An 18048-nucleotide genomic window follows, 5' to 3' on the forward strand; every position below is an offset into this window, starting at 1 on the left:
AGTTCCCAGGCCAGGGATCCAATCCAAGTGGCAACAGCGCTGGATCCTTAACCCACTGCGCTGGGCTGGGGATTGAACCTGCACCGCCAGAGAGACAACACCCGATCCTTAATGGCTGTTTAGCTCCTGTATATTCATTTTCTAAAGATGCCAAATGACATCTTCATTTCCATGAGCTCTAAACCATTTGGTGGACTATGCGTTCAAGTGCGTCAAAACCCAAACCAAACAGCACCTGCGTGCTCACCTGGCTCAGATCCAGGGCTCGGAGGAACGGCTCAAATTCTCTTCAGCAGTTTTTGCTGTGTTCAGTTTTGCCTTTTGATGGATGGACCATGTAGTTGGCTCTTCCTGTGGCTTGGGGTCTTAAGGCCTATATTTCTATCTCCTTCTGTGACTTGCTTCACACCAGTGCATATTCATTCTAAGTAGGTTTATCGATCGCAACGAATCCCTAAACCGGTATCTTTCAACTCGGTCTTTCGGAAAACACCCTCGCCTAGGACTTCTGCGATCTACGGACGCCACCCCCACCCGCTGTCCCATCCACAGGCGTTTATCTCAGGTCCTAGCCTCCTCTTCGTTCTCTTCCTTCTGTTTCCTCTCACAGCCTACTTCGGTTCTGATAATCACCCGCAATCAACCTTGTGCATTTACAGGAACTCTCCCTTTAGTGGTTAACGATTCCACTGAACCCTGTCATTCCAGTTGGTTTTGTCTACTCCTGTTTTTCCAAATACAGTGCGATGCAAGACTTAACGTCTCTGACTTGATTCTTGGTGATTGGTAAGAGATTATGGAGCGGTTTTCGCAGCCAAGGTCTTGAAATGCTACTCGGTCTGAGAATTTACTGAGCTGAGATTTTTTTTTTTCCTCATCTTCATCACACTGTGTTTGAAGAGAAAATGTGTCACTAATCCCCACCAATAGTTATCCAATTCTGGAAAGACTAGTTTCCACTGATCTTTGTGCGCCTCCGACTTTTCTGGGCAGGTGAAGTCTGCCCTGTGAACAGAAGAGGGAGGATGATACAGTGGATCCTAGAAGTGGGCCCCGCACACTGAGGCCCAGCTCGGCCCGGCTCGGCCCAGCTCCCGAAGCCCAGGCTGTGCCCCAACCAGGTCCTTTCCCTTTGCTGTGGGTTGTAATCCTTGTGGGTTACACCTAGAAAAACAGAAAGGAGGGCAACACCTGCTTCCCCGCTGCAGCCCAAGCGCTGTGCCCTGGGAGGGGCTCTAAGATGCTCAGAAAATGGCAACTGGTGGCCCTATTCGAGCTCCCTGGTGACACTCCTTGGGCCTCTTAGCTCAGCTTCCAGACTGTCACAGGGTTACATCTCTGCTGGCTCCTTTTTTTCTTTTTTTTTTTCCTTTGTCCTTATCTTTTTTTAGGACCACACCCATGACACACGGAGGTTCCTAGGCTAGCCATCAAATGGGAGCTGTAGCTGCCAGCCTACACCACAGCCATAGCAATTCTGGGCCCTTTAACCCACTGAGCGAGGCCAGGGACTGAACCCGAGTCTTCATGGATACAAGTCTGGTTCATTACCACTGAGCCACAATGGGAACTCCCCGTCTCTGCTAGTTCTACCTTCGTGGGGAACAGAAGCCCAGAACCTCCACACCCTCACAGACTCTACTTATTGGTACGGAAGTTGGGGAGTGGGCAAGGCGGGGCTGGGGTGGGGAGCGGTTCTCGGCAACACGGGCTAATACTGTCATCTTGTTATCTGCCCTTTACTGCCCTTAATTCACGTCACTCTCCCACTGTCCCAGGTAGCTTTTTATTAAACATCACTGTCGTTGCTATATTGCTGCCGCTTCGCAATCTTATCTTGGGAAATATTTCTGTGACAATCCACCAGATAGACGCTATCAGGACACCTACCACCAGGGCTGTTTCCTAACACCGCCTTGACTGTTGCTAGAAGGGGCATTTTTTCCTGCAGTGTTTCTCCCCACACCAAAGAGAGAGCAGAAAAGAAGGAAGTAAGGCAGAAGCCAGCACATGTACAAAAGTTTTTTTACAAAGACATTTTTAACCCTGTGGGGATGGGATTGGGGGAGTGCAGTCGACATAAATTCATATAAGGAGGGAGCTCCAGCCGAAAACCCAACATTAAAAGGGACCTTCTGATCAGGAATGTTATCCTTGAAGAAGCCACCCAACTAGCCCTGGAGGAGAAAAGCCTTTCTGTGGAGATTTAAAAGGTATTCTCCAGTATCCCTCTAGTTACATGTACCCCCCGAAACACAGTTTTAAATGTTTTTCTGAAAGACCAATATCTACTTTTTGTAATGCAGCATTTTACTGTTAAGATTATTACATAGTGGCCGATTTTAAACCATGAATTTTATCTATTAGAAAACAACTTGGAGGTAAAAATATTCACATATGGCCTGCACCTAGTACAAATCTACACTCCCAATTATCAAACTAATTACTAGTCAGATGCAAATATCAGATATTAGTACTCAGCATTCCAGGACTTGAGAACTTTTCTGCAACAGATTTCAAACTTGTTGACGATCACAACAACGAAAATTTCATCACAGCTCTAAGAAATAGGTTCTTTAAAGGCCGACACAAACAAAACACGTTTACACTGCTTGCTCTGCCTTTAAGTCAAGTCCCGGTCCCTGGAATTTAAATGCATGGCTGTTTGTCTGCTTTTTCCCTCTCCTCTGTAATTGCCACCACATTCTTCTAACTGGTCAGATGGCTGTAGTGGAAAGAACAGGCTTTAGAATCTGACGGAGCCGGGTGTGAACACTGCCCACCACTGACCGGGTCATCAGTTAACATCTCCCATCTCACTTCTCTGCCACCACAGGGGCTAGTGCAGGTCCAGTCATGGCGCTGTGGTTAACCAACCCGACTAGTACCCATGATGGCTCAGGTTCCATCCCTGGCCTTGCTCCGTGGGTTAAAGGATCTGGTGTTGCCATGAGCTGTGGTGTAGGCTGCAGATCCAGCTCAGATCCCGAGTTGCTACGGCTGTGATAGGTGGGCAGCTGCAGCTGCGATTCCACCCCTAGCCTGGGACCCACATGCTGCAAGTATGGCCCTAAAAAGACAAAAAAAATAAAATAAAAAAATTTAAAAAAACAAAAGGGGCCAGTGATAAGTGTCAACAGGGCTGCTGCGGAGAACAGCGGTTTAAATGAAATGTGTCGGTAAAATTCAGGGCACGCTAAGGGCTAAGCAGCGCATGCTGAGGGCAGTGAGCAAAGCCCTCTCGCCGCCACAAAACTGTCATGGAAATATAATCCCTTTTTTTTTTTTTTTTTTTTTTAATGAATAAGACTATAAGGACTCGGGGTGAGGCAATGTTTCTAAAGCCTACTGACCTGTGAGAGTGAGGGGGCTCGGCACTCAGGGCCCCCTCCTGCCAGGCCCAGCAAGAGGAAGTTAAGAGATAATGTCTCCTCTCCTTTCCAAATTAGTACAGCCAGGGACGAGGTCGCTGCAGTTATTATCTTTATTGTCCTTATATTGTCTCCCCTTCCTAATGTGAGCTGCGAACGTGCGGTCTGGTACAGCCTCGGCTGTGGGGACAATGAGCATCCAACCAAGGTGGCAGCATCACTCAGCCCACCCAGGGCGGAGGCACCAAACCAGCAGCATGCTTGCCTCTGGCCTCTGCCCTGTAACCTTCTCTGGAAGAAACCAGGCCACGGCTGCCCTTCCCGGAACCAGCAGATGGGCTCTGACGGCGGTGTGAATTAGGAATCCTTAAAGCACTTCTCTGTGCCCTGCATTTTACCCTCTGCATCTCTCACTGCCCCTTAGAGGCAGAGCCATCGCAGGTGCCCTCAGGAAGAGGGCAGCCCCCCCGCCCCCCGCCCCTGGAGGCTGGCACCTGTGTGGCAGCTTAACCACCCCAGGGACTCCCCATGACCGAGGCTGCACAGACCAGGACACCCCAGTCACCTCGGAAGACTCTCACGGGGTTGGGGAGAGAGGGGCCAGGCGCGCTGATGTGTCTGAACCCCAGCACATCCCCTTCGTGCATAAAGAGGCCTGGATTTTCAGTTCTAATATTCAGCTAAAAACAACACTTGGAATTTGATGTCTAAAACACTGCAGCTTTGTGGAGAAAAAAAAAAATCACTGGAAAAAAAAAATTGTTTTTGGCCTCCCCACAGCATATGGAGCTACTGGACCAGGGATCAGATCCGATCTGCAGCCACAGACTAAGCCGCATCTGCGGCAACACCAGATCCTTAACCCACTGTGCTGGGCTTAGGATTGAACCTGCGTCCCAGCGCTCCCAAGATGCTGCTGATCCCATTGCACTGCAGCGGGAGCTCCAAAGATATTTGAAAAATCAAGCGATTTGTTAAAATCCTGACAATCTTAATTGGGCATAAGGATTGCCAAGCACTGTGCGCCTTGAGCAAGCATGGGCACAATGTATGTGCCCCTTTGCCTGTACTTTCAGTGAAATTTTTTGTTAGTTTTCAGTAATGTGATAGTTACACTACTCTGGGTGGCCTCTTACGGACAGGTCTCAAAATAATCATCTCATATAGAACAATACCTGCCTTAGGCAAGTTTATCTGAGACTTTACACCAACCAATCTCTAAAATCTAAGCCTAAGGGACAGGTGGGGTGGGTGGACTGGAGGTTTGGGATTGGCATATGCACACCGAGGTCTATGGAATGATTGGCCACCGGGGCCCTGCTGTCCAGCAGAGAGAGCTCTACCCGATATTCTGTGGTCATCTACGTGGGAAAAGACTCTGAAAGAGAACGGGTGTGTGCACACGCATGATCGAATCACTTTGTCGTACAGCAGACATGACCCCAACCTTGTAAATCAACTCTACTGCAATAAAACTTTAAAAAATGAAAAAAATAAAATGACCTATTAATTGTAAAAAATGCAAAAATAAGGATAAAAATCTAACCCTGACGACGTAACAGAAACAAGGTAATAACACTGAAACCAGGACAACATCCTTGCTTAAGAAATGGCTTCTCAATTCTAATCCAACGTCTAGAAAATACAAAGTAACCAAAGCCAGGCTTCCCCGGAGTGGTGAGAACAGATGATGACCTAGGAAAGGGGCGCCCGGAGAGGCAGACACTGCAGCAAAAGCCAGAGACACCAGAGACAATGGGACCGGGACACGGTGTAAAGCTAAAACGTTTTTGTGAAACTGCATCGCGCTGCTGGACACCTGAAACTAGCACGACATCGTAAATCAACAATACTTTCATAAAAAACAGAACCGCCCGCCCCCCCCCCCCTTAAGAGCCTCAGACATAGGAAATTGTTTTTAAATCTCACCTGAGGTTACTGGTGTGATAATCAGTCTTTCCATCTCAGAAAACCATCTGCAAAACCACGACCATCAAGAAACAAGGCTACTGAGAAGAGACCAGGGCACGCCTGGCCCCATCCCGATGCCTTGGAGTCCCCAGGCCAGGCTTCTCTTCTGACTTGCCTTTATCTTGTGCCCGAATAAACCCAGATGGTAATGGATTCTAGAAAATTCCAAGGCTGGCTCAAAGCAGCATGAGAGGTAGGAAGATGGCAGGACTCCTCCAGTGACATGACACTTGTGGCTTCTACGCAGTTAGGAAGAAACCCCCAGCTGTGCAAAGGCCCAGCCAGAGTTTTCTAAGCAATTGCACATCGAGAAGCTTCCTCCTCTGACAAACGTTTAAACACAAGAGAACTTGGGGGGCGGCAAAGAATTTGAGAGTGCGAGGGAAGGTGAAGTGGGGGGAGGCACTGGCAGCTGAACAAAGTAAGGGCGAAAGAGGCAGCAAGGAGCAAGAGAGTGAGAAGATGGAAAGAATTGGGGGCGCCTGTAAAAACCTCCAATTTTCTTCTGTCTCCCACAGTTGTGACAAATACATTTTTTGCTGCCCTGTAATTCATGATCAGGGCATCAAGAACAGCAGGAGGCTAATGTGCAAAACCGGTCACCCAATTTCACTCTCCAGTTAGAAGCCGGTGCTGGAGACAGTGAACACTAACACGCACCTGACTGCGTGTCGGGCTCCCTCCCTCAGCCGCCGGGCCCCAGGCAGGAACCCAGACGCCTGCTCAGCCAGGAGGGCACAGGGAAGTTGCAAAACGACTCAGAGCAATTTCTCAAAGTTCTTTTTTCAAAATGTGAAAGCGGATCCACTGTGGGGCTGGGACGTTATAAAAAGGTAAGAACTGGCTGTGCGTAATGAAAGGCACAAAAGGGCCCTAAGACTCAATACAGCATCGTTGATCCCACACAATCGGAGTGTTCATTTCAACTACCATCTCTACACACGCAGAGCATTTAAAGAAGGTCCATCTCCAGAAAGAGAAAGACAAATACCATATGATATCACTTATATCTGGAATCTAATACACAGCACAGATGCACCTTTCCCCAGAAAAGAAACGCATGGACTTGGAGACCTGTGGTTGCCAAGGGGGAGAGGGCAGGGAGTGGGATGGACGGGGAGTTAGCAGATGAAACTTACATTTAGAATGGACAGACTGCAAAGTCCTGCTGTGCGGCGCAGGGAACTATCCAATTGCTTGGGACAGAACATGATGGAAGATAACACGAGAAAAAGCATGTATACATATGTATGACTAGGTCACGTGGCTGTACAGCAGAAATTGGCACAACACTGTAAATCGACGATACCTTAAAAAACAAAGTCCCACTCCCCCAGCAATATAATCATAAAGAAGGACCACGCAGAGCTGTCAACAACGACTAACAGCTGAGAGCCTCTGTGAAGACGATTTTAGGGTGAGGCTACCTCAAGCTCCATTCTTGGAAGGTATTACAGATAAGATTCCTGGTGCCCAAATAATGTCCAGCCTAAATTATTACAACTGTGGCTGCTACTTCTTCAGAAGAAAGGGAAAGAGTGGGCAGTAGCCAGTAGCCAGCCCACCTGCTGACACGGAAGCAGCCTGTGTGACAATCACGGAAGAGAAATGCAGGAGCTACCCCGTCACCCCGAACAGTGCGTGTAAACCAGCCTCTCCTGGTCCATCACACAGCTGTTTATTTTATGAAAGTGAGTCCTCTTCAATTGCTTTTAACTTCATTTTTAGGGAAGCACCCGCAGCATATGGAAGTTCCCAGGAGCTGCAGCTGCCGGCCTACACCACAGCCACAGCAACAAGGGATCTGAGCTGGGACTGCAACCTACACCGCAGCTCACAGCAACGCCGGATCCTTAACCCACTGAGCGAGGCCAGAGATCGAAGCCTCATCCTTGTGGATACTAGTCAGGTTCTTAACCCACTGAGCCACAATAGGAACTCTAGTTCTGTTCAGTTTTGGTTTGGGATCAAAATTTGTCTTGTCCCATCACTTTTTTCCCTAATTACAGGAAATAAAACTTTCTGAAATGCTGACACCAGTACATGGTGTTGTAGTTGACATTCTGCCACCGAAGGATGTCCACCCCCCACCAGTACTGTCTCCTCGTCACAACCTGGCGGTGGTGCCCTGTCATCAAGGGAGGGGTGATTTACCTGCTGTTCCTCAGCCTCTTAGCACATTGAAAGACTAAGGCAATGCCAGCCAACCCTGCCTGACCAATTAGACCTGATGATAAAAACAAAGTTCACATGCCACTGGGAGTTCCTGTCGTGGCTCAGTGGTGAATGAATCTGACTAGGAACCATGAGGTTGCGGGTTCAATCCCTGGCCTTGCTCAGTGGGTTAAGGATCCGGTGTTGCTGTGAGCGGTGGTGTAGGGCGCAGACGCGGCTCGGATCCCGAGTTGCTATGGCTCTGGCGTAGGCTGCCAGCTACGGCTCTGATTAGACCCCTTGCCTGGGAACCTCCATATGCTGTGAGTGTGGCCCTGTAAGGCAAAAAAATAAATAAATAAATAAACAAATGCCACTGGACTACACAAACACAGCACTTTTCTTATTGGAAGTACTTGATCATCGATTCTACATAATGTCAAGGTGTTAGGTCAAGGCAGAGTCAGGTGTTTAAGTGAGAATATGAACTTGGAGGTCGCAGATTCCTGGGGGGATCCACGCACAAAGGGCCTAAGATAAGTGAGCGCCTTGGAATCGCTGGTGACTCTTAACTCAGGTATCCGTGCAGTTTTCTAAGCGTGCACGGCTTTCATCAGATTTTCAAAAGGGCTGCTCCACATAATTTCCTAAAGAAGGTTCAAGAGTGGAAAACCTAGAGCAGATACGGGAATAAAGCACCTGTAACCACCTCCGTCCTCACCAACCGTTACCTTATTATCCAAGGTTAACGCTAACTGGGGTTCTACTACGATTTATCTTTCTTTTAAGCAGCTCTTGTCTTCACGAGGAAAAGTGCAGGTCCAGCCAAAGGCTGCTTTAGGTCACGGCCATGGGCAGAAGGACAGACCAGGAGGAGTGTGGGGAGCACGGATGCTCAGAGCCAGGACGGGCCGCCCAGACGGCCAGACCCGGGCCTCGCGCGCACGGGCGCGGAAGTGCGATGACCTCTCCCAGGACAAAGTGTGAGGCCCGGGCAAAGTCCCACGTGCTCTCCCTCTGAGACCACGCCCAGGAGGCTCCCCTGAGGAAATGCAAATGGTGTTTTACTGAGGGGAGGCTTTGGCCTGAGAAACTCAGACACCCAGCTTTCTTCTCCTCCTAAAAGCAAAGGAATATTCGAGTCTCTGTAAATCTCGATGTCCAATCCGGGAGGCCTAGAAAGAAAGTAAAGATGGAGAAACAGAGGGACGAGCATCACAGGGTTGGAGATGCGAGGCTGCCATGACCTCTCCCCCACGATGGAATCCAAGAGCCCGCAGCCCAGCCCTCGGCCAGCAGGGAACACAGGGCGCCTGCCATCCGCCCAGCCTGACTTGTCCAGAACCAAATGAGGGTGCCACGGAGCCGGCTGGAGGCCCCTCTCCACCCTCGAGGTGCATGCAGGGGGCCGGCTGGCTACTCTTGGCCCGCCTTGGAAAGGACCAACAGTCCCTCTTGTGGTCTCATCCCAGAGAGGATGGGTACGAAGTCACAGCCCCAGTGGCACCACAGGGGAGGACAAGGAAGCAGAACTAAGGGTGGCAAGGCTGTCATCACGGTGGGACCAGGCCCGCGCTGGAGTGCTGCCGAGACCGGGCCTGGCTGCTGGGGCTGAACAGAAACACAGAAAGAGCATGGGGCAAAAGAGGAAAAACAAAACAAAAAAAAAGCTTTACTGCTTCTCCAGGCAAAGACGGCCACAGCAGGCCCAATGCCCTAAAAACTGTGCCCTCTCCTGGGAGAGCCTGGGAGGTGGCTTTACCGTTTGGGAAATAAGGCTGCAAGAAAGGATCAGGGTTGATGCCCGCTTTCGCTCTTCTTCAAAGCCGGTGCTGAGTGGCCCCAGGACTGGTTCTGGGGGTCCTCCTCTCTGGTTTCCATGCACTGGGGGGCTTTCGTTTAGCACAAGAGCTCACAGATGTGGTGCATATTCCTTGAGGAAAAGCCAGGACCTGCCCCAAGGCTGCGCTGCTGTCTCCTGATGGCCGCTCCTCCCCGGTCTCTGCATGCCCTTTCTTCCCCGATTAGCAACTGTCCCAACCTGCCCTTCGGAGCTCCGGGAGGGTCCTGGAGGCTCAAGCCTACTCCCTAAAAACAATAAGTGGGGGACCCAGAGAGGTTGTGTTCCCAGGAGCCCCACAGGGTCCTGCTCGGTTTCAGGGGCATCTCTGTCGTCAGGGTCACCTCTGTGTGGCCTCAGCTCTGAGGGGGCTCCAGTGGCTCTCCTGTGACTCCTGGCCCCACAGAGAGAGGAAGGGGGTGATTATCCCGCTTCCCTGGCAAGCGGGTCCAGAGCCGTGACCACCTGACAGGCCCTGATGGCACAGCCCGCCCACGGTGACTCACGCCGCAGCCCTCAGGCTGCTTACGCTTCCTCCTCTTCCATCTTCACGGTGTGACTCTGCAGAGGCCTCGCGATGCCAACTCCTTCTCTTTTCCAGCAACTCGGGATGCAAAGGGAAAGCCTGGAGGAGCGTGAGAAAGCAGGGGACGGAGGCAGGAGGAGGCCGGGGACAGAGAAGGAGGGAGCGGAGGAAGAGGCCAGAGGGAAACCATGCAGCCACCCTCACCCAGGGTGCTGGGAGAAGGGGCTGAGTGAGCTCTGTCCTTCTGGCTCCACCGTGGCTCCGATCATGGGGTCCACACCCCACAAGTGTAGATGGTACCACGAGGAGCACAGCGACCCAAGGTGCCTCATGCCACCCCTGTGCCAGCACACAGCATCCTGTGGGCCCTGCGCCCCAGCCTACGCTCCCTGGACAAGCCAGCCCAGCCCAGCCATGGGGCTTTAAGAGCCTCCTGGCAGAGGCACGGGCAGAGGGGCACTCATCGGGCATCACCCAGCCAGGGGCGCTTTCTGGGTCTCTGGCCCCAGTTGGCCCACAGCTCAGCCAGCGGTGACAGTGTCATGCTCTGTGCAGGGACACACCTGCCCTAACACGAACCCCTTTAGGACCCCAGCCCACAGCCGGGCTGACAGGTGCAGAGAGAGGTCACCACCAGAAAGATTTCTTCCCTGTGCCCCCTTGTCAGCTCCACTGTGTCCCCTGCTCTGCTGGACACTCACTCCCATCCCACGGCTGCCACGCAGCCACCTGCCTGGTGTCTTCACTCTGGAGGGCTTGATGCCACCCCACAGCTCAACTCGCCGATGGCCCTCCCCACACCTGGTACCGAGACGTGGGTTCCTCTCTTTCGTTCTTTCTTTCCCGCTCCCTTTTGACACTGTGGGTGGCACCTCTAACCCTTCGGGACAGAGTGTTTAAATGACCCCTGGCAACAAAGGAAACAGGGTTCTCGTGTGCTTGACGCCGCAGTCACGTCCCTTCCTGCCACTCCCAGCAAAAAGCTGGCATCTCCTCGGCACCTCAGCCCGAACCATCAAGACCAAGAAGAGCAGGGGCTGATTCTCTGAAGCCAGGAAAGTCGGGGGGGGGGGGGAGTCCAACAACTGCAAAGAGATCAAATGGCCTTTCGGACTTTAATGAAAACTAATCACCATCATTTCAAACCAGTCCACCAACTTGCCACCAGGTCCCTGCCAAAAAAGAAGTGTGGCATTAGAGACACAGAGACGCACGTCTGAGAGCTGGTGGGAAACTCAGTTCAACTTTGGTCCTTTCCAGCCTGTGTTCTTGGCGCCTTTCTCTGCACTGAAGTGGTGCCTCTCTAAAAGGCGAAAAGCCTGCAAGACCCCCTAAGCATCTCACACCCACAGCCCACTCCTGCTAAGGATAAAGGCAAACCACTGTTTCATTTAGTCACCTGAACAGCCCTTTAGAAAAGACCATCATTTCTTCAGACGCTACCTAAGAAAAATAAGCTAAGAAGGGGGGCGGGCTCTGTCTCTGTGCGGATGACAGAGAGCCAAGAGGATTCCATGGCCCTGGTTTCCCACTCTCCCTTTCATCTCACAGCACAGCCGAGCAGGATTTGACCAACACTAATTTCAAGATGACTGAGAGACCTATGGCGACGTTACACGTTAGGTGAGCAGAATGGCAGAGCATTCAACACCTGCAAATGTATGAGACACATTGAGAAGGGCAAATGTTCACCTAATACTCTCTCACACCTGCCCTCCTATCCATCCACGGCCCCCTCCCTCAACACAGGCTCGGCGATTTGTTAATTCCACAGAGGAGGACAGGAGGCTTAGAAAGCCTGGGTGCCTTGCCCCAGGGCATCAGTGGCAAAGTCTGGTGGCCCAAGATACAGATCCCAGGTTTCCAACCATGATGTCAAGCGTTTTTTCCATCAGACCTGCCTAGGAGAAACGGCTGCCTGGAATTAAATCACGGTGAAATATTATTGTCGCACTGCTGGGAAACATCAGACCCCAAGTCACTTTTCTGGGACCATGAGTTGACTTTGAGGATGGTACCTCTCCATTCATTCCTGTAGGAATTATGTCAGATAAGCAGCATTTAGAAATAGGTCTATAGTTCTTAGGAAAGAATCATGATGATATTAATCTATTGAATATCGAATAGCAGCCATGTAGAAGGACTACTATTTATAAATAAATTCTATTTTCACTCGACTGTTTAACAAAAACACCTTACAACCAAAAGCTATATGAAGATAGGTATCCTGAAATAATGCAAGCATGCTCACATTTGACATGAAATAATCCAGGGCATTCAAAGAAAGGTGAGAAAGATCTATAATTTAAAGTGCTGGAAAACCATGTGCTCCAGTAATCTTTTCCTTTAGCTTCTTAAGAGAAGCAAGCTCTTTAAAGCAATTCATGTGAAAAACCCAAAAGGTGCAGCTAAGTGGGTGAACAGGCGTTCACTATTAAATGCACGTTATGGTCATGCTGGGTCCCAAAGCCTAACCGTCAGTCTATGTCCCTTTGTTCTGCCTGGAGAAAATAAAGAGGACAAAATAGATCCTAAACATGACGAAATTGCAAAGAGCACAACACACAGTTGTCAAGGCTGTGTATCTCCAGATTCCCAGTGCTCTCTGTTCTATCAACACAACGCCTACAAACTGCAAAAATAATCACTGCTGGAGCTACACTAAGTGATTACATAAAATTCTTCTAAAAAGCTGAAAAAAAAAAACATTTAATCAGGAATCACTAAGGAGAAATGCTGCTTACCTTGTAGAAAACGGGTTTCACTCGTGCGAATTTTCTTTGACAGCATAAGCCCGGCACAAGTATGCACAACACTCCAGGAAAATTTGACAAAGCCTAACATTATTTACCGTCTTCCAAGTCCTCTTCTCCCTTTTCCAACATATTTTATGGAGCATTCGAAATTTCTTAGGACTTTGCCAGATTTATATTTCAAAAGGACAAAACTATTTCAGAGATCTCGTTAGAGACCTATACCTTCTTGGAATGAGAAAAGTTGACAATGCCCCTGGACAACTAAGACCCAGGAGAAATTCTCGAATGCTGAGCTACAAAGAGTGCTTAAAGATTATGCCAGGATCCCTTCCAGAAATAAAGCCTTATCTTTTCTGCATAACAGTCTTTATGCATTTTAGAGCAAAATTCACCTTTCGAGACAGAGCAAGAAAACCACCCAAGCATGCCCTCCTTTGGCTCAGATCCACCTCCCTGAGAACCGAAGCCCTTGTTTACTTACATGCTGTACATAAAAAGGAAAAGTTCAAGACACCTGTGCCCTCGGGGGGCAGCGATTCCATCTACAGTCGGCTGTGGGGAAATGAGTAAGACGCAGGTTCTCTCTCCCTCTCATCCCCAGGCAGTGGGGGGAAAAAAAAGAATCCCAAACTGTTCTTCCCAGTCACATTCACAAGGACGTCCTAGCGCCACCAAGCTCTTCCTCCAAGGCAGCCCCAGCAGGGGGCCGGGGTGGGGGCGGTTGGGGAGGACTCAGCCCCTTGCTCTGGATTCCCGCCCCCTGCCCTGAGCCTGCCTGCTCTGGGAAGGTGCCCGCTCAGGGCACGCAGGCTGAGGACAGAACCAGTAACTGCCGCATCTTCAGAGCCAGCTCAGAAGGCGGAAAGCAACGCAAGCAGCGTTTCTGTGGGGACGGCTTTACACACCTCAAGTTCCCAGAACAAACCAGAAACTCTTTCAACCCCCTCACCCCCAAAGCAACTGTTTATTCCTTTCAACCTCAAAACTACGACAATAGTGCAAGCTAATTGCTAACAATACTGGGGGGGACGTCCCCCCCCCCACACACACAGGAGAGGTTGATGGGGGCACACAAAGAGCTGTGACAGTAATAGGCACCCTCGACAAAAAAGAAGGCAATCAATTATGAACCATTTGCCGCAATTGCGGGGCTGTCAAAAAGCCCTACTTACAGCTGTGCTTCATCAAGCCAGGCTGCGTTTGATTTTCAAGGGAAATGACTCCTTCTTCCCAAGTCTAGAATATTGTTAGTAAAAGATCCCAAACAGTCCAGGTTCACCCAGGGTCTTCTCTGCAAAGAAGTTAATGACCCCTGAGAAGGCTCAGAGCAGGGAGCCCGGGAAACAGAAGCAGCTGCCTTCCTGTGGGCACAATGGGGACAGTGCTGGGGCCACCCCGGGAGACCCGAGACCAGCACACGCTGGGCACGCGTCCTAAAACTCCCACATTACCATTCAGAAAACAGAAAGGCTTTGCTTTTAGATATAACTCAATGCTTCTAGGAGGCTAAAAATACTACTACTGGAAGAGAAATACTTATTTTTTAATTCTTCAGTTCAAAACCTCCTTTTCACTAATTATCGCCATTGCGATGACTTTTGATGATCACAGATTCTTCTTTGCCAAAGAACAAAGAATGTGTAAACTGCGTTATCTGCTGAGCACTTGCCAGGGTTTTCTAAATGGACTGCAATCCATTATCATAGACAGATATCTTCAAATCAGAGGAGACGACGGCCACTCCCAGAGGAGATGGTCAGCAAACGCTGGACGTGCTAACGGCCTTTTCACATTTTTTTTTCTTCTGTGGTGTTTGGTATTTATTTGCTTTCTTCTTTAATCATTTTAGAAATGGAAATTCGAGCTCAGAAAGCTCCAAGTTCCAGCTGAAGGGCAGCTTTCCCTCCTGGTCTCAATTTCTGCCTGGTGCTCCAGTGTTCATTTTATAAATTTCTGTGTAGTTGTGATGAACACTGTTAAGCAACAGAGTCGGAAATAGCCTCAACACGGGAACTTTCTGCATATTGGTTTGACTGAATCTTAACAGCAAATGAAACTTGGAAGATAATTTGATTTTCTTAAGAACTTTAATGGGAGCTCGGATTATAACAGAGAGGAACCCATTAGCCCTAATGGGTTAATGATCCCCCCACACACACACCCTTCGCCAGGGCCCCCCAGGCACACTTACCTTCAACAGAGAGCCTAGCTTCCAGAGTGTTTCATTAGCATTGGTCTTTTTTGAAAATAATTAAGGCAAAGCAATCAAAACACATCTATTTGATGCTCCAGGATCCGCTGCTTCCAAAAACAATGATGCATGTGAGCTACAGTATTGAGTTCCCCAAAGTAAATAACCCACCAGAGATAGAACAGAGCAGAAAGAGTGAAAATGCTGAGGATTTCAGTTTAGTAAAAGAAACTGCATCCTAGGGGCACAGCCAGACCAATGGCAGTTGAGTATTTGCTTTGTATGAGGAATGGGAAAGAAAAAGAAGAGAGATTTCTTCGGAGGAGGTGACTAGGGGGTGGGGGAGGAGTTTGGAGGTAAGAAAGGGAAAGACAGAGGAGAGGAGGGGCCAGGTGCCAGCGGCCACTAGAATCTGCTCGGAAGCTGGTAAGGCTCCAACCCGACACCCCCATCCCTCAGTAACCACCACAGTCCCCCAAGGCCACCAACATGGCCACTCGCCCAGGGACCAGCTCCTGGCACTATTCATCTAGACCCAACTGATGTGTGGTCCTGCTCTTTTATTTCAATGTCTATCACAGCATGTATTTCCTCCATTCTTATTTTGTATTAAGACAAAAGCAAGACATAGAAAACAGAGTTCGAATTTCAAAGTCCATTACAACTGGACTCTCCATCTCAACAGATCACGTCAGACACACCATTTGGGAAAGGAGAGCTAAGAACAGTTCAAAATGTAGGAAGAGAAGAGAACATGCCAAGCGTGGGTGAGGACGTGGAGCCCCCAGCACGCGGAGCCCTGTGCACTGCTGGTGGTGAACGCAGCACAGTGCGGCGCTAGCTGTGAACAGTGGGGCTGTGCGTCCGAAAGCTAAACACGGAATCACCATATGACCCGGCAATTCCACTCCAAGTCGAATATGCAAGAGAAGTGCAAACAAGGTTTTGGACAGACAGCTGTATGTCCGAGTCGCTGCAACGTCATTCCCAACAGCCGAATGGTGGAAACAACCCGAGCGTCTGTCAGTAGCTGAATGGAGAAGCAAAAGGTGGTCCATCCACACAACGAAATGTCACTCAGCCATAAAACGGTGGCGTTCTGATCCACGCCACCACGTGGGGGATCCCTGAAAACACGATGCAGAAACACAAGGCCAAATGCTATGCGATCACTCTTACAGGAGGTAACTGGAAAAGGCAAATGAGACCGAAAGGAGAGAAGGGGGGACCAGGGGACCAGGGAGTGGGATAAATGGAGAGTTATTGTCTGATGGGTACAGAGTGTCCGTTTGGCAGGACAAAAAAGTTCTGGAAATGGACAGTGGTTTGCAAAATATTAGCAATGTACTTAATGCCACAGAGTGTACGCTTGAAAATGGATTAAAATGGCAGGTTTTATGTTTCATATATTTTACCACAACAAAATGACAACATTCCAAAATAATTTATCTCTAGCACCCCCCACCCTGAAAAAGAAGGGAGTAAAGGAACAGAAGAGTCATTGTATGGGACCTGCAGCACACCTGGCCTAGATGTTCCCTGTCAAACCGAATGGCCGCACTCACACCGCCCTCTGGGGCCCCAGAAGGCACGGTGGAGGTCTGGCTCCAGTCAAGGGTTCCTACTGGTACGCCACTTCAAATAAAGAAGGAAACTATTTTATTTAAGGTGATAAAAACAGTTTGTATCAACTGCTGGACAACCCAGCAGGGTTAGGATAACGCCATCTTTTTTGCACCAGGTGAAGGTGGGAACAAGGGCTTGCCTGCCAGGCCCTGGGCTGAGACTGGATAGCATCTTACCCTGAACGTCTGCTCCTTTTTTTCCCTGTGGGAAACCTGATCCAGCGTGCCATCAGTCTGACTCCTTTTCAGGCCAGTTGGAATGTCAGGAACATTGGTGAAATCTGCATGAAAAGTGACAAAAACATAGGTGAGTTTGGCCATCCGCAGAGAATAGTACTGGCTGGCTGAAAGGCTCGGATCGAGAAAGAGAGGAAAGGAAAACATTAACAATCTGGAAAGCAGGACAGCGTGGTCCCTAGTGATACTGAAGTCACCGTGTACAGAGCCAGACTTCCAAAGCAGATCTGGGCTCTGGCTCATTGAAGAAGCCACATCTGCCTGTTTTGGTCAAAGGAGGCCAATGACCAATCAAAACAGTGACTTAGGAGTTCCCGTCGTGGCGCAGTGGTTCACGAATCCGACTAGGAACCATGAGGTTGCGGGTTCGGTCCCTGCCCTTGCTCAGTGGGTTAACGATCCGGCGTTGCCGTGAGCTGTGGTGTAGGTTGCAGATGCGGCTTGGATCCCGCGTTGCTGTGGCTCTGGTGTAGGCCAGTGGCTACAGCTCCGATTGGACCCCTAGCCTGGGAATCTCCATATGCCGTGGGAGTGGCCCAAGAAATAGCAAAAAGACCAAAAATAAATAAATAAATAAATAAAAATAAAATAAATAAATAAATAAAATAAAAAACAGTGACTTAAATGCCTGGCCCCTCTTGTCACTGCTGTACAAAGTTCACTAAGTACACTTTTGATACAGTGATCGTAACTCCCTCCCTTTATTTTTGGCTAAGTGAGGGTCAAATCAGCAGAGATATCCAGGAAAACCAATGATGTAATACCATAGATTCTTATTATAACCCACAACTTGCTCATGTGCAAGTATAATTTATTTTCTGGCATCAACCATAATTGTATCCCTAAATTGAAAGTCCCAAGAGGAACAGCAAACCTTTGTTAACTTCCAGAAGATGAAGACATAAGAAGAAGGAATAAAAGGTAGAGCATGTAGTTTTTCAAGCTACATTTAAACACACATGCCATCCTCAAAAGTTCTATCCAGTGGTTCTCAAATCAACAAATTCAAGAAGTATGGAAAAGTCACTCTCTATCAAAATATTACACAGGTTTTCATTCTAATTTTTATTTCATAGACCATCCCCTCAACTAGGTGAAAGCACATGGTTTCTGATCCAAGTCCACTCCAGCAAGAATTCATCAATCTCAAACCCTTCTGAGTTGATGGAGGAAGAAAAGGCCTGGGTACAAATAGACAAACCACTCAGCACGATGGGAGCAAGAAGAGTGGTCTGTAGGAGACCTTTAGAAGCTGTGGGAGCCTGAGAAGGTTGATGGAACTCGTGGATAGAAACGCTGGTCCATGTTCCTGGCTGATATCACCAATGGCTACACAGCACTTGCTTTTAAGACAAGAGGAGACCTGGGAGTCCCCAT

At 49.2% G+C, this 18048-nt stretch overlaps 1 protein-coding gene across 2 annotated transcripts in view; it reads right to left on the reverse strand.

The window, feature by feature from the left end:
* The window catches only part of TIAM2 (TIAM Rac1 associated GEF 2), a 237261-nt gene that overhangs the window by 28728 nt on the left and 190485 nt on the right, over positions 1–18048 (reverse strand). Inside the window, exon 16 of one of the 2 annotated variants that reach the window (XM_047769867.1) lies at positions 16612–16715. In XM_047769867.1, the coding sequence (XP_047625823.1) occupies positions 16612–16715 (104 nt within the window). Of the gene's footprint in view, positions 1–5300; positions 5616–16611; positions 16716–18048 lie in introns of those variants that run through there. The other variant, XM_047769866.1, reaches the window with a different exon arrangement.

Source organism: Phacochoerus africanus, chromosome 2 (assembly GCF_016906955.1).
Source record: "Phacochoerus africanus isolate WHEZ1 chromosome 2, ROS_Pafr_v1, whole genome shotgun sequence".
NCBI classification, from domain to species: Eukaryota; Metazoa; Chordata; class Mammalia; order Artiodactyla; family Suidae; genus Phacochoerus; species Phacochoerus africanus.